Genomic DNA, 17,541 nt, shown 5'->3' with positions numbered 1-17,541 from the left:
CAGTGTCTGGTTAGTCACAGCACATGTTATCCTTTCTTTCACAAATGCTAGTTCCATCCCCTCCTACTAGGCATGACTATAAGTACTTTGTACTTGGTATCACCATATACCCAATCCCTGTTCTCTGTTGCACCTCTTATAGTAATTCCTGTTCAGTCTGTTCCTTCCACTTCCAGCTTTGACTGTAGCTCACCCTCTCCCTCACCAAACATCTGTCTTTATGGAGTAATAACCTTCACTCCTTTGTCACTTCTAGCTTTGACTGTAGCTCACCCTCTCCCTCACCAAACGTCTGTCTTTATGGAGTAATAACCTTCACTCCTTTGTCACTTCCAGCTTTGACTGTAGCTCACCCTCTCCCTCACCAAACATCTGTCCTTCTGGAGTAATGACCTTCACTCCTTTGTCACTTTCAGCTTTGACTGTAGCTCACCCTCTCCCTCACCCTCACCAAACATCTGTCTTTCTGGAGTAATAACCTTCACTCCTTTGTCACTTCCAGCTTTGACTGTAGCTCACCCTCTCCCTCACCAAACGTCTTTCTTTCTGGAGTAATAACCTTCACTCCTTTGTCACTTCCATCTTTGACTGTAGCTCACCCTCTCCCTCACCAAATGTCTGTCTTTGTGGAATAATAACCTTCACTCCTTTGTCATTTCCAGCTTTGACTGTAGCTCACCCTCTCCCTCACCAAACGTCTGTCTTTCTGGAGTAATAACCTTCACTTCTTTGTCACATTTTCCTTTTCCATCAGCATCCATTCATCTACTCTTTCTGAGTAGCCAATTGTTAAATGTAAAGACCTTGTTAATGAACAAAAATTGGCACTTTGACTCTACCAAAGAAAAAAAACTGAAAATTAAAAAAATCCACTATCATTGGAAAAAGTTCCTCTCAACCCAACGTGGCGAATATTTCCTCCACTTCCCCTTACTTAAATATTCTGACCATAGCTGTACAGCTGTGAAGAAATAGCAAACACCAAGAAAGTGGAAAATTATTTACTCTTCTCTTCTGCAGAGTTTGACTGAAGAAACCAGTATAACCAAACTACAGCTATAGTTCAGAGACCACATCGACCAGTCACATTTCTGTAAGACATATTGTTGAGACAGATATGCATCTCAGAGGATCCCCATGCTCTGGAACAGGCTCCTCATCCATGTGAAGCAGAGTCCATCCCTAACCCTATTTAAACATAATTTTAACTAACGGATGGGAAACTGGAAATTCACCTCAAGTTTGGCCCCCATGTCTGTGATAGACAGAGGCAGACATTAATGCTCAAAGTAACATACCCCTCCTCCACATAACCTCTAGAAGCTTCCTAAAATAGCCCCTCCTAACAAATGCCCATGATACATGAGGACACAATTGGGATATATTGCATGGCTATGCTTATAAAGGCCCTGGTGGTCATTAGGCTAGTATATACCTGTGAACTAATACTTCTAGAAACTTCCTAACATACTCCCTGTTAATAAATGCTAATGACACTTAGGGACACAATTGGATTAGATTGCATGACTATGATTATAAAGGCCCTGGTGGTCATTAGCCTAGTATGAACCTGTGAACCTATTTGCTTGGCACCTAGACTGTCTAAAGTAATACAACCGCTGTGGATCACACTCCGTGAACACAAATCGCAGTGGCAAGAGCAGCAGTCACTGTAAGTGGCACTTGGTGCCTAGCACATGTGTTGTAATTGGCTGCGATGAAGCTACGTATTATCTCTCTTTGTTGTCATCTCTTTACTCATAATACTCTTTCCAAACCAGTTTCTCAAGTTCTCCTCACCTGTTTCCCCCAATATGCATCTTAATTTAAAGTCGTAAGCACTCAAGTATGCCCTCAGCAAGTTAATCCTTATAGACTGATGTACCACCTATCTGTGATATCCCGTGCCTTCTGCTGTGTCACACACTTGTTCTTTACTCTGTTCCCTCAGCAGTACAACTCACTAATTTAAAGCTGCGTGACAACATGTAGCACTTCTGAAAAGGGTGCCTTCACCCCAGTGTCCATACCAGTGCCAACCCTACTTGTCTCCACTAACTTAGCATGGCAGTGTATCAGTTTCATCCCTCCCTGTCTCTGCTCAGAACATGGCAGTGTGTTAGTGCTGACCCTTTCTGTCTGCATCCTTGGAGTGTGGCAGTGTATCAGTTTCATCCCTCCCTGTCTCTGCTCAGAACATGGCAGTGTGTCAGTGCTGACCCTTTCTGTCTGCATCCTTGGAGTGTGGCAGTGTATCTGTGATGACCCTCCCTGTCTCTGTCCCTGAGCATGGCAGTGTGTCAGTGCTGACCCTTTCTGTCTGCATCCTTGGAGTGTGGCAGTGTATCTGTGATGACCCTCCCTGTCTCTGTCCCTGAGCATGGCAGTGTGTCAGTGCTGACCCTCCCTGTCTTTGCTCATTGATCATGGCAGTGTGTTGGTACTGACCATACTTATCTTTGCCTGTGAGTATGGTAATGTGCCATTGTTGCCCTCCTGCCCTGAACATGACAGTGTGCCAGTTCTGACTAGCTTTGTTTGTGTCCCCTGATCATGGCTGACCATTATCTTTTCCTGTTTTTGTACCCTGAACATAGTGCTATGCTGATGCCAGTCCTCTTTGTCTCTGTCCCCCCAGTTATGCCACTGGGCCAGCTCTGACCCTCCACATCTGCTTCTGCTGGATCTCCCAGCCAAGCTACCCCCTGTGGTTTCTCCTGCTTTCCTTTTTCCTACCTTTTCAGCTGGTTGAGATGTTTGCTGCCATCCATCCATATCTACGCCATTATCTCCTGTTACAACATCTGTCCTACTAATGTCATTGGCATTAGCTGTTCTTTCATTCTTTCCCCATTTGTTGTGCTGTCTACATGCCTGCACATGCACACCTCTTCCTCACCTCTTTATCCTTGACTAGCCCCCCCTTCCCTCTACACCTACTCCTAATCCTCCTGTCTCTCCCATTTCTCCAGCTTCCTTTTATATTTCAAGTTTTGCACACCCCAATCTCCTCCTCCCCCATTTATCTGGTGTGACCTCTGTTCTCTGCTCCATTTCTAACTTTGCTGTGATTCATTCTTATGCTGTTTCTTTTATCAACTTCTTCTCATTCTGTCTGTCTGTCTACCTGTTCTGTCCACATCTGCTTCTTCCATCTATGTACTCCCTCAGTCCCTCATCCTCCTACATGGTTCTTCTGGTGGCTCTACCCATATATGCTTCTTCTGATCTGTCCTCTTACCTGCCCACCATGCTCTTCTTCTTCCCTGATCTCTGGTTTGCATGCTCCTCCCTTTCAAACTGCATTCACCTGTATGCTTTCCTTCACTCTCTGCACGGTGCCTTATATGCTACTCCCCTCCCTCCCGTCTCATGGTGCCCTACATGCTGCTCCGCTCCCTGCCGTCTCATGGTGCCTTACATGCTGCTCCCCTCCCTCCCCTCTCATGGTGCCCTACATGCTTCTCCACTCCCTCCCTCTCATGGTTTCCTGCATGCTGCTCCCCTCCCTCCCCTCTCATGGTGCCCTACATGTTGCTCCGCTCCCTCCCTCTCATGGTGCCCTACATGCTGCTCCTCTCCCTCCCCTCTCATGGTGCCCTACATGCTGCTCCACTCCCTCCCCTCTCATGGTGCCCTACATGCTGCTCCACTCCCTCTGGTCTCGTGGTGCCCTACATTCTGCTCCGCTCTCTCCCCTCTCATGGTGCCTTACATGCTGCTCTGCTACCTCCCCTCTCATGGTGCCCTGTATGCTGCTCCGCTCTCTCCCCTCTCATGGTTCCCTACATGCTGCTGCACTCCCTCCCCACTCATGGTGCCCTGCATGCTGCTCCCCTCCCTCCCCTCTCATGGTGCCCTACATGCTGCTCTACTCCCCCCTCTCTCATGGTGCCCTACATGCTGCTCTGCTACCTCCCCTCTCATGGTGCCCTGCATGCTGCTCCACTCCCTTCCCTCTCATGGTGCCCTACATGCTGCTCCCCTCCCTCCCCTCTCATGGTGCCCTACATGCTGCTCCACTCCCTCCCCTCTCATGGTGCCCTGCATGCTGCTCCCTTCCCTCCCCTGTTATGGTGCCCTGTATGCTGTCCTCCTCCCTCCCCTGTCATGGTGCCCTGTATGCCGCTCTGCTCCCTCGCTTCTCATGGTGCCCTACATGCTGCTCCGCTCTCATGGTGTCCTGCATGCTGCTCCTCTCCCTCCCCTCTCATGGTGCCCTACATACTGCTCCACTCCCTCCCCTCTCATGGTGCCCTACATGCTGCTCCCCTCCCACCCCTCTCATGGTGCCCTACATGCTGCTCCCCTCTCATGGTGCCCTACATGCTGCTCCGCTCCCTCCACTCTCACGGTGCCCTACATGCTGCTCCACTCCCTCCCTCTCATGGTGCCCTACATGCTGCTCCACTCCCTCCCCTCTCATGGTGCCCTACATGCTGCTCTGCTCCCTCCCCTCTCATGGTGCCCTACATGCTGCTCCCCTCCCTCCCCTCTCATGGTGCCCTACATGCTGCTCCACTCCCTCCCCTCTCATGGTGCCCTACATGCTGCTCCACTCCCTCCCCTCTCATGGTGCCCTGCATGCTGCTCCCTTCCCTCCCCTCTCATGGTGCCCTACATGCTGCTCCCCTCCCTCCCATCTCATGGTGCCTACATGTTGCTCTACTCCCTCCCCTCTCATGGTGCCCTGCATGCTGCTTCGCTCCCTTCCCTCTCATGATGCCCTATATGCTGCTCCCCTCCCTCCCCTCTCATGGTGCTTTACATGTTGCTCCCCTCTCTCCCCTTTGATGGTGCCCTACATGCTGCTCCACTCACTCCCCTCTCATGGTGCCCTGCATGCCGCTCCACTCCCTTTCCTCTCATGGTGCCCTACATGCTGCTCCACTCCCTCCCCTCTCATGGTGCCCTGCATGCTGTTCCCCTCCTTCCCTGTCATGGTGCCTTGTATGCTTTTCCCCTGTCATGGTGCCCTGTATGCTGCTCCGTTCCCTTCCCTTTTATGGTGCCCTACGTGCTGCTCCGCTCTCATGGTGCCCTGCATGCTGCTCCGCTCCCTTCCCTTTCATGGTGTCCTACATGCTACTCTGCTCTCATGGTGTCTTGCATGCTGCTCCTCTCCCTTCCCTCTCATGATGCCCTACATGCTGCTCCGCTCCCTCCACTCTCATGGTGCCCTGTATGTTGCTCTGCTCCTTCCCCTTCTCATGGTTCCCTACATGCTGCTCCCCTTCCTTCCCTCTCATGGTGCCCTGTATGCTGTTCCACTCTCTCCCCTCTCATGGTACGCTCCGTGCTGCTCCCCTCTCATGGTGCCCTGCTTGTTGCTCCTCTCCCTTCCCTCTCATGGTGCCCTACATGCTACTTCGCTCCCTGCCCTGTCATGGTGCCCTGTATGCTGCTCCGCTCCCTTCCCTTTTATGGTGCCCTGCGTGCTGCTCTGCTCTCATGGTGCCCTGTATGTTGCTCTGCTCCTTCCCCTTCTCATGGTTCCCTACATGCTGCTCCCCTTCCTTCCCTCTCATGGTGCCCTGTATGCTGTTTCACTCTCTCCCCTCTCATGGTACCCTCTGTGCTGCTCCCCTCTCATGGTGCCCTGCATGTTGCTCCTCTCCCTTCTCTCTCATGGTGCCCTACATTCTGCTTCGCTCCCTGCCCTGTCATGGTGCCCTACATGCTGGTCTGCTCTCATGGTGCCCTACATGTTGCTCCGATCCCTTCCCTCTCATGGTGCCCTACATGCTGCTCCGTTCCCTCCCATCTTATGATGCCCTACATGCTGCTTCACTCCCTCACCTCTCACGGCACCCTTCATACTGCTCCACTCCCTCCCCTCTCATGGTGCCCTACATGCTGCTCTACTCCCTCCCCTCTCATGGTGCCCTACATGCTGCTCTACTCCCTCCCGTCTCATGGTGCCATACATGCTGCTCCGCTCCCTCCCGTCTCATGGTGCCATACATGTTGCTCCGCTCTCTCCCTTCTCATGGTGCCCTACATGCTGCTCTACTCCCTCCCCTCTCATGGTGCCCTACATGCTGCTCCGCTCCCTTCCGTCTCATGGTGCCATACATGCTGCTCCCCTCCCACCCCTCTCTTGGTGCCCTGTATGCTGCTCTGCCCCCTCCCCTGTCTACATGTAGGACACTAAATATGTTTAAGTCCTTAGATTATTTTTTTAAATACCTCAAAATCAGCTTGTAGTGACTGTAGCCCCATGCACATTTCAGACCCCCTCCTTCCTTCCAAGTCCCTGAGCCGTAACACTGCCCCCCCCACCTGCCATCATTCTTTCACTCCTTATTCCTGAATGGTCCCTGTTTACCAATCTTTGCTCTACCAAATCTATGCTGCCATGTTAGTCTTTGTGCCTTGAGTTTATTGTGGTTGAAAACCCAAATTACTCACATTAGATCACTCTGTTCCTTGGTAATTCTTGGTATTCCTTGCCAAACATTTTACACACTTTTTACCTTTCTTAGTGTGACATCATTTGCATTTAGCAGCAGGTGGAGTTTACATCTCACTGCTACAAGTGCCTTTGTGATAAAAATGCCCACTCAAGCTCAAGACTTTTAAAAGTCTGACCTTTTCTACGTAGCCAGTACTGCTCATGCACTGACTGGGCATTTTAAGCTGATTTCTGATAGGCAGCTGCTCAGAAGCAAGTACTCCTATTGGTTATCTGCTTAGTCTGAATCTCTGCCACCACCAGGGTTTGTTCTCAGGCACAAGGTTCAGGGGCACTGGAATGCTGTTGGTGCTTCTTTGCCACTGACTGATTCTACTCCTCGTGTCTGAGTTATGTGAGTTTAGTACTTCTGAATGTGAGTACCATATTTTTTTCTTTCTTTCTTTTTTGATCCTTTTTGGCCTAATACCTGCTGACATTTAGTGGAGTTCAGTCTGTAAGTTCCCTTGTGGTTGAGATCCACCAAGAGGCACAGCAGTGGAGACCTGTCCAGAGAGGCCATTACTCAAGCACTTATGAGTGTTGTTTGTGCCATCATTGGCATCCTGGCCATGAGAACATTTTTTGTGACTCTAACCCCATCCCTTGGCAGAGGATATATATATGATCTGTATCACCACTGATGCCCAAAACAACTTCCTTATGCAGGTGCTCCCTTCCACGTAAATGCTGCAAAACCAACCACCAGGCAGTGGTATGGACTAGTTAGACATCTGCCACCAGATGATAGTTTGCATTGTGACCTCTTCCCACTGGGATTGCATCATTCCACTGCTTTCTCCCCCCCCCCCCAAGGATGGGGGCATTATTTTGCCTCTTATTAAGCCTTGGCAGTTTGATGTTTCTGCTGGTTTTTGGTGTACTTTCATGCACATGCTAATTGAAGAGTTGAGGAAGCTGGCTTAGTTTAAGCTGGGCATTTGTGCTGTACACCTGGGATTGTGAATGCTGGTGCTGACACTGTTTCACTAGCTGTTCTTTGGTACAAAGGAGATGCCATGTCATGCAGCAGAGTAGAGATTAGGTGACATCAGCAGCAGAATTGGGATGCTTTTATGTGCAAGGCACTTCTGTCATAATGTGGGTGCATCATGCGCATGTGTGTGTGTGTGTGTGTGTGTGTGTGTGTGTGTGTGTGTGTGTAACTGTGGGTGTCTAGTTGGAGATACCTATGACAGGATAGAACATCATCCCACAACGCATGCTTCAGGAGATGAATCACCTTGTCTGGCACAACATCTCTAGTTATAGTTCTGTGTAAGTCATAGACAGACAGTAATTAAAGGGACATACAGTTGTGGGATTACAAGTCGTAGGTATCTAATGATTTAAAGTGAACACATGGAATTACAGGCCATAGGTAGCCAGTCAGTAAAAGTTTACACAGGTGTGAGAGTATAGACAGTCTGCAGTAAAGGAAGATGATAAATAAATTAAAGAAAAAAGAGAAGACAACGACGATGGAACATATTCCCACAAAGCAGAGGTGTGCTTTTCTTTGCTGCTGAAATATCCACATTATGGCTCATTCAGGTAAGGGCAGTAGAACAGGGTGCAGGATCTGTGTGTTACCCCCTCTGCTGTCTAATGCATGCATGGAATGTCATGATCACCTCAGTGGAAGAGGTGGCATTGTGCACCTGAATCTGAGCAGGTAGGATAGTAAAGAAATTAAATCATTTTTTTCATCATATTAGTTTATCACACTTTTAGAGCGCTGCAAACCTGCATGAGCCTCCTACAAGAAGTGTTCAGTTTAGGCCTCAACTACATGCTTAACTGTCATTCCAATATGAAGTGATATTTCAACCTGCTGCTGTCATAGCTTTTTGACTACATATTTATTGTCACAATTGTCTGATCAGATATTTTTCCTCCTTTGCATCTCTATGGATGCTACCTTCATCGTTTTTTGATTATTCAGTCCATTGTTGGAGTTGCTGGTGGAGCCACAAGGGCGGCGCTAACCATGCATCAGGCTCAACGAGACAACATGGCGGACGTCTCTGCTAAAGATGGCAGTCAGGTGAGTGTAAAATCAAAACAATGGTGATGTCAGGAATTTTGTACAACAGGAGACTTTTAATGCATATTTTGTCAGTTTTAATATTTCAAATAATAAATTGCATTGTGTTAGGTGATAATGTCAATTCACATTTGAAATCAGCATGCCTTATAAATTAAGACAAAGGCTTCAGTGATATAAGGTATCTGTCAAATACTGAAAAGTGCTGTTTTATAAAACCTATTTGGTCTGTGTATAACTGCCTGCAGGTCTGTGCACATTGGTGTGATCACAGTTATCCTAACCCACATGCAACTGGGAGTGTGTGGTCACATCTGCCTGTAGACCCATACATCCCGCAGTTCGATCACAGCTGCCTGCAGAATCCTACATTTCAGTCACAGCCAACTGCAGGCTTGTATGTATTGCAGATAAGTATTAGCTGCTTGCAGACCTCTTTTGCCCTGCATTCATGTATTCCTGCAGGCCCATGTTGTCAGAGGTTCAAACACATTAGCAACAAGAAACCCTACTTGCCATAACAGACATTACCACTAAAAACATAAACAAACAGATGGGAACCCACTTCTGCATAGCTAGCCTGCATAAGAGAGAGGTTTGGGAACTGACATAGGAGTCATGACTGAAACTCAGGGCTCGGTATTTTCTTCAGTGAGTGAGACTGAAACTCAGGGCTCGGTATTTTCTTCAGTGAGTGAGAAACAGAGTGACAAACAAGTACTAGACCACAGTAAAAGGATGCTAGAGTGAAATGCTCTTTGATCTAATACACAAGTGGTGTGTGCCAGAAATAGACCTTTCTGCTTCTCTTGAAAATTAGCTGAGGAAATATATCACCAGAATGCTAGCAACAGAGGCCTGAGTAACAGATTCCTTCTCCCTTCTGTTGGCAGGTCTTTACTTGTGTGCTTTGTCCTCCCATTTCCTTAATATTCTAGGTATTGCAAAAGATCTGGGAGAAGAGGGCAGAAATAGTCTTTTTAGCACTCCTTTTGGTACAGGCTGTGATACTGCCAGCCCAGCTATCTGGAATTTTGTAAATAATCTCTGTCATTTGTGAATATTGATATGATTCATACAGAACTGCATGTTATGTACTGAGCTAAAATGTATCCACAGTGTACCCTGCTGGAACATAGAAGATTAACTTGTAAAACTTAAGAATAGTTGAGGTTAAGTTACTTTATAGCTGGGTCATAAACAAAGGATGTTCTCTCTCATTTTCTGTTCAGTAGCAGACACAATGTCTAGTGCTAGGAGTTTTTGTATTGTCTTGAAAGACAAGTAATTGGTAGGTTTAAAATGTAACAAGTGGTTTACTGTTTTATGACTTTCAAGACTTGCAAACATCTGAGAGATATGTAATTTTAACACAGATAAATTGTGTTAAGTTTCTGTTTAGCCTGGAAACTGAAGTCAGGTGACAAAGAGTGATATCATCCAAGCTAACCCAGCAGTAATGTTTGATATTAATTTAAGAACTCTCTCAGAGAGAGACTGTGCATTTTGTATTTTGTCTTGGACCTAGCAAGAACATCCACTAATCATCACCGTCTGCACTTGCTCTGTAAGTAAAGTTTAGGGCATAGTATCTCTTTTAGATATAGATAGGAATATAGTAAAGATTAGTTTAGATGTTTTCTGTATTTATTTGAGACTGCCCTGCAATGTTGTTTTAAATACTTCCTGTGATTTTGAACTCTGAAGTGAGTGTTGGATTATTGAGCATTGTCTTGTTCTTTTATTATTTATTATTAAATATATTTAAACCTATCTTTATGGCTGATATTTGTGAGACATATTTAAGCTCTTAGAGAACTTGCATATGTATTTGGTGACACTGTACACTCCACTCCTAAATAGCCTTGGAAATCGTGGTCAGACTACCATTTGGATTATTAGTAGCATTATGTTACTAATAAGGGCCTTAGAGTAGCTGATAAAGAGTTGGCTGGTGGCAGCTGGGACTACCTTATAGTCTGGGTAGAAGGGGGCATAGCTAGTAAACCTATGCTAGCCTTCCCCAGGTCTGTGTGTGTGTGTGTGTGTGTGTGTGTGTGTGTGTGTGTGTGTGTGTGTGTGTGTGTGTATAAATCAAATCTCAAAGTGTGTGTGTATGTAACTATTTGGGCAGGAATACATAGCACTGGTTGGACAGAGGAGGTACTGGAGGTCTTACCTTGTCCACTCAGCTGAGATATCAACTCTATAGCTGTGCCAGTGGGGAGTCTTACTGGGGATCTGGAGAAAGAGGGAGAAACCAGCCCCAGACTGACTGTGATCCCTGTGTGCTCTTAAGGGAAATTGCACTTTACTGTGTGTGTACTTGTCATCCTCCCATTGTATACATCCCTCACTTTTGCCAGTGGTGAGGATTGATGCTCCTTGATTACTGGGCCAGTGCAGGGCTGTCACACAGGCACTATTGGATGTCCATCCTGCTGTGTTTACTAAGGGAAGACTGTCTCATGCTACTTCAACATGCGGACCTCCTACCCTGGAACAGGAGGCTGACCCATTCAGCCAAACCTGCAGACTTGAAGGATGACAGTCTGGCTGATTCAACGCTTCCTTGGAGGTACAAGTTCTCTGATTACATACTTCACATTTTATGGAAGGCCAGAAAACCTCAGTACAAGAAAATCTTATTCAGCAAAATGGAAATGCTTCTCTAGTTTGTGCTGAAATGGACAGTTCCCAATATCAGCACAGGTGTCCCTAGTCCTGCCAGACCTTTTCAAAGCAAGACTTTGTTATGGCTCTGTAAAGGTGCCTTATGAGTCATTTCTACCTGTCTGAGACTAGAAATCCCCACTTTTCTCCAAGTTGCCAATGAAATAGTTCCTAATAGCAGATCTGAATCTGAGGCTCCCCAAAAAAGAGATTGTTGCAGCTTGCTACCTGAATTTTCTGTTAGCGTTTTTCTAACATTCATTCCTTTGAGCTGGCTGTTTCCAGGGTTGTCAGCCAAACGACTCTCTGAATTACAAACTTTGATGTACAGGAAACCCTTTGTAGTTTTTCACAAGTACATAATTACCCTGTTTACTAATCTCTCCTCCAAGCCAGAAGAGTTTACAAAAATGTCATTGAAATCAAGACGTTTATTTGCCAGTAGTTTTCCTTCATCACAAAACAAGGGGAAGGGAATCTTGCAGTATCTGAATGTACACAGGCAGTTGAAGTCCTGTGTGGATGGACAAAGCAATACAAAATGCCTGATTTGCCCTTTGTAAATTTTGCAAAAGGGACATAAGGAAAGTGCATCAACAAGCAAACTATCTCAAAATGGATTTCATAGTGAAAATTCATTCCACTAGGGCGACAGCTTATCACCACAGCCTTCCTTTAGAGGTGTAATAGCAGAGGCTATTTTGGAAGTGGGTACCTGGTCATCTGTCCACACCTTTGCTGAGCATTATAACTTTTACAATCTAAGCATGATATGCAGATCTAAGGCAGATTTTTCTACAGTCAACGTCCAGAGCCTTGTATCCCTACTCCAACTCCCGGTGTGCCAGATCTGAAGATCTCGAGATCCTCTGCTGCCCAGATGGTTTTGGCCCCATTGGCTCTGACACCTCGGACCAGATCACCTTCAAAGATGATTGTGGGAAAGGCTCTATCTCCCACTCTTAGTGTTCGTAGTCCTTTCTTGTCCGAGGGAGCTCCCTCAGGTAGGACTTCTCCCTTCTCCCCTTTTAATCCACAAGACTCCTCACCAGATTCACCCCCTGCTCTGCCCCAGATAAAAGCTTCTCTAGTTCATCTCCAGTCATTGGAGCTGTCATCCAATAGGTAAGCCTTCAAGCTGCCTTCGATGGCTTAGTTGGCTCTTTCATCCTGTTCAGGCAGGAGTTTAAGACCTGCTGACTTGGAGTTGCTGATACTGCCCTTTTTGCAGGTGCAGTCGCAGTTAGGATGAATCCCCTTGGGCTTAGTCCTCAATTTGAGACTTCAACTTCTTTAAGCTGGTTTCCACCCTCAGGCCCTACTTTTCCAAGGTCATCAGAACTGGTTGCCTTTCCTTCCTTAGGGTCAGAACTGATGGCTTGATCGATTTTTGGCTCCCACCCCTATCTTGCTTTCCTTGACTCTGGTTTCTAGATCATATTTGATTCCAATTTCAGGATCATCCCTCCCACCAGAGTAGTACGGATCCAGGGTCTATTCAAGGTTCCTTTTGGTTCCAAAGAAAAGCAAGAACCTCTGGCCAGTTTTGGATTTGTGCAAATTGCTTCACTTTGTAAAAAAAGACCAAGTTTGGGATGGTCAAGGTGCATTCCTTTCTACCTGTTTTGAGGAAAGATGACTGGATTTGCTTGACTGACCTCAAGAACGCCTACCATCACATAAAAGTATGAGGCTTCTGGACTTGCAGCTGGGGGCCAGTCATTTTCAGGTCAGAGCACTGCCTTTTGGTCTTACCACCACTCCCTGGACGGTCACCAAGTGTGTGGCATTCTTGGCAGCCTGAATCAGGCTGCAGGTGTTCCAAGTCTTCCCTTACCTGGATGACTGGCTCCCAACTGCCTCCACAAGCACATCCTTAGTCAGAGCCAGGAAAGCCTTCTCCAGCTGTTCATTTCTTTGGGAATCACAATCAACAATAAAAGTGATTTTCAAGATTTCCATTTTCCAGAGTAGCTGTTTACATAATCTCTTACCAAAAACCTCTGGGTTCCCGTGTTCTCAGGCTGTTAGGTCAGATGGCAGCCACTGTCTGCTAAGTTCCCCTAGTGAGGTACCACTTGATGGGTCTGCAGTGGACACTGACAATGCAGTGGTCCTACTTGACACATCCGATGTAGTTTGCCATTATGTTGAAAATGTCTGTCAAAATCAGATCAGGTGGTGGTTGGAGTCTTCTTTAGTGTCCACCAAGAAACCATTTGTTCTGCCCCCTCTCTGGGCATGGTCAAAATGGACACCTTTCTTCTGGGTGTAAAAGCATTTCGAAGGGAGGACTGTGCTGTAAACCTGGCAGACTACCATGGCCAGTCTTCACATCAGTGTCTTGGAGATGAGAGTGGTCCTTCCTGCCTTGCAGGCCTTTCAGGATGTTCTTCTCAAGGGTGTTATTTCAGTTCAGACTGACAACATGTCTGCTGTTTGGTTTCTGAATAAACGAGAGGAACTCATTCCAATCCTCTTTGTTGGGAGGCTGTGAGAGTCTGGTAGTGGGCAAGTTTGTCTCACCAGTTTCTGGTTGCAATGCACATCCCAGGAAAATCCAACATATTAGCAGACAGTTTGAGCAGGAACATTCTTTTTCCATATGAGTGGTCCCCGAATCCATGAATTGCTGCTCAGATTTTATAGTGCTGGTGCACTCCATGTTACAATCTGTTCACATCCTCATCCAACACCAAATGCAGTAGCTATTGTGCCTTAGTCTCCTCTCAGTGGCAGTCACCCAAGGCACTCTTCTGTATGCTTGGCCCCCAGGTCTCCTATATGCCTGTTCTCCAACTCTGCTGATAATAAAGTTTCTTCAGAAGGCAACCCATTGCAAAGTGACTGTAATCCTTTGTGCCCCCTTTCAGCCCCAGCAGGTGTGGTTCGCTTTTCTTTGGCATCTTGTGAAGTACCCTCCTTTTGTCCTGAATCACATTTCGGATCCGATTTCTCACCTAGTGGGTGTGGATCCACCTGATCTTCAGATATTCAAGTTCACTGCATGGTTTCTCCAATTTACCTGATGTCTAGAAATCTCAAGCTTTCAGAAAGAGTACTGCATATTCTGTCTTATTCTAAAATAAATGTCTACACTACACGTAGGGTGTTTGCCAATAATTGGAAATTTTTCATTTGTTGGTTCATCTGTAAGGTTTTAGATCCCTTTTCAGCCCCTTTGGAGGTAATTCTGGACTTCCTCATGGACATGTTTAACTTGGGTCCAGTTATTCTACTGTTAAGGTACAATTGACAGCTATTTCCAGTTTTCATATTGGTAGGGATAATATATAATTAGCATTTCTTAAAATTTAAAAGGCGTTACTAAAGGACTCTTTTTTTGTTTTGTTTTGTTGCATTATCCAGTCCAGGACCTTGCCCCTCCATGGGGATTCACCTTTCATGGTGCTGTCTACTGTGGCTGATTTGAAGTTATTATCTTGGAAGACTTTATTCTTAATGGCTGTTACTTCCACCAAGTGTGTGTCAGAACTGCAGGCCCTCTGTTCGGTAGCTCTGTACTTGATCTTTTATAAAGACAGGGTGTCCCTCCACACACGGATCCTTCCTTTCACCCTAAGGTGGCCATGGAGAACAATTTGAATCAGCCTATTCACTTCCCAGTGTTCTTTTCTAGGTTTTTTAACAAGGGAAAATATTTACTGTATTGTCTTGATGTTCATAGACAATTGAAGTTTTACTTGGACAGAACCAAATCTTTCAGAAAGTCTTAACAGTTGCTTCTCTCCTTTTCAAAGGTGCAGTTGGGTAAGCCAGTGTCTATGGTTACTCCCTCCAAATGGTATCTGATTGTATTTCTTTTTCTTTTGGGTATAGTTTGTATGGAAAGCCATTGCAGGGTAAACCAAAAGGTCAGTCTACTAGAGCTATGACTACGTCTACAGCTTTTTTCTCTAGTGCTGCTTTTGATGATGTTTCTGCAGTTGGTGTTTGGGTGGGTCCTCACATGTTTGTGTCCCACTGCAAATTAGACATCCAGTCAAGGTCCAGAGCTTCTTTTGGTTCCACTGTGTTGCGCAATAACCTTCCATAAGACCTCGTTACGGTTTTACATGGCTGGAGACTCTGTCCCACAGTTTGAATCCAGACGGAAAGGATAACATCAGATAAAAAAGTTTTATGTACTTACCATAATGATAGATCCATGTTGTCTCTTTCCATCTATTTCAACCTTTTCTCCTTTCTGCCCCCGCCATTATAGCAAGTTTCTTGGACATCCGAGTCGGGGGAGGTTGTATTCTCTCCTTTGTTGGGGTCCTTAGTATTTTTCTGTTGGGATTGAGTGTTGTCAGTTTTGGGCAGAATGGGTTAAACTTGATCTCAGGTAATCTTAGTTGAGTGATGGGTTGAGGAGGTGGTGCCTGGCAGGCTGAAGTCATTGGAATTTGGCCAGTCTTGGGTTCAAGTCCGATCTGATAATCCACAGACTGAACCAGATGGAGACAACAGTGATCTGTCATTATGGTAAGTACATAACTTTCATTTTTATGTATTTGTGTTGTACATTGTATTTTACTATTCTCTGTAGCACTCGTGGAGCTTGGACAAGACAAAATATGTATTTACTCATGAAACAGGTGGTGCATGGGATGCAGTTTTGATAAGAGATTTGTGCCCAGTTTTTGCCTCTTCCAGAAATGGAAGCAGTTGTAGGTGTTTTAAATGTATTCATTAAATTAAAATGGCAGGAATATGTGTGGCCCTTTTGCATGGGGGGAGTGATCCAGCTGGAGATGACATTGATTCAGATAGTGATCAGGGTATGAGAAGAGTCTATTCACTTCAACCAACTCTCCTGTTCTCTTTGGTTGGGGCTCCTGGATCATCAGTGCAAGACAGAGCCTAGCGGAGACTGTGAGAACTACAGCAGCGGACCTATGATTATAGCTGAGGCTAGAGGCTCCTTGTGTGGTTTATGGGGTCCATGCAGAAATATGCCTTGACTGTGGTTGGAACCACTGCATGTATGCCACCAAATGGTGGTTAAATCAAGCTCTCCTAACCCTGTAATGTGTCAGCACTGGCTCCACCCACTTAGAGGACTTTTATACAAAATAAGAATAGTATGCTTTGGGAAGTCATCCATCCCTGGTAGCTATCATATTGACAACACAACTCTTACAGTTGACACAGTAGTCTGGGACATAGGGACACACACACATTATTAATCTAGCCTTTGATCATTGTGTGTCTACACTGGTGAGGAAATCATTCTATGTTGTGCAACTTATGAACAAAGTATGGCATCTAAGTCCAAGAAAGTCAAAGTTCCACTGTATTCAGCATTCGTCAGACCTATCATTGATTACAATGCACCCTTTGGTATGTACCTAACTAGGCATATCCAACAACTGGAACATCCACAGAGGTTCCTCACTAAAAGAATACAGGGCATAAATATGTCCTATGCATTCTGCCTCAAGGCCTTATCCCTGTATTCTGTCTCCTACAGGCTTTTGAGGGGAGATTTATGCCTGGTATACAGGGCATTGTCAGACCCCACTCTGATGGACCTCCTGCATATCCCAAAACAAACAGTACCAGAATTACCTGGTCTAAAGACTTAAACCTTGCCTGTGATATAAATAGGACCTGCTGGAGAGATAGGTATGTATCCCAGAGACTACCCCGTCTATGGAACAGGCTCCCCATCCATGTGAAGCAGAGCTCCTCCCTAATCCAATTCAAGTGCAACTTGGACAATTGGATGGGAAACCTGAAATTCATCATTGGTTTGGCACCAATGTCTGTAATGGACACAGGTAACCTGTAAGTGGTTCGTCTCCCAGGCCCCTGCTTACACTTATCAAGGGTATCAGAACTTGTCAAAGAGTTGAGATGCATGGCTAGGTTTAAAAAGGCCCTTGTGGTCATTAGCCTTGTAAACACCTATGAACCTATGAATGAACTGTTGTAGTATGCCCCAGATGTAAGGGTCATCAGGGAAAGAGACTTGAAAAAAGTGCTATAAACCTTTTACAGATCTGTTTGTCCACTGAATCCACATGCAAAACTGCAGTAGCTGATGATGTACAAGTTAAATTTGATTAACCAGCAGGAATGAAAAATCCAGTAACTTCACTGGCCAGAAGTAGCCACCTGCCTGGGATAACTCCTACAATGGCCCAGTGCTGGGTAATGGGGTAGTAAAGAGCAAAACGTGTTTTTTGCTTATGTAAGAATGTACTTTGTGAGAGTCAGACTTCAAAAAAGGCTTGCCATGTATTTCTATATCTTTCTTTTTAATAATGATGGGCTTTGTTTCCCTGTGTGTGTGTGTGTGTGTGTGTGTGTGTGTGTGTGTGTGTGTGTGTGTGTGTGTGTGTGTGTGTGTGTGTGTGTG

General features: G+C 45.9%; 1 protein-coding gene across 4 annotated transcripts in view; it reads left to right on the top strand.

Annotated features, from left to right (window-relative positions):
• The window catches only part of RUSF1 (RUS family member 1), a 261,474-nt gene that overhangs the window by 117,352 nt on the left and 126,581 nt on the right, over positions 1–17,541 (top strand). For all 4 annotated transcript variants that reach the window (XM_044086627.1, XM_044086629.1, XM_044086628.1 and 1 more), the window contains exon 8: positions 8,400–8,501. In XM_044086627.1, coding sequence (XP_043942562.1) covers positions 8,400–8,501 — 102 coding nt within the window. The remainder of the gene's footprint in view (positions 1–8,399; positions 8,502–17,541) is intronic.

The sequence above is a fragment of the Protopterus annectens genome, chromosome 10.part0 (genome assembly GCF_019279795.1).
Source record: "Protopterus annectens isolate FY-2018-M chromosome 10.part0, PAN1.0, whole genome shotgun sequence".
Taxonomy (NCBI): domain Eukaryota; kingdom Metazoa; phylum Chordata; order Ceratodontiformes; family Protopteridae; genus Protopterus; species Protopterus annectens.
This window is presented reverse-complemented; position numbering and strand designations above follow the sequence as displayed.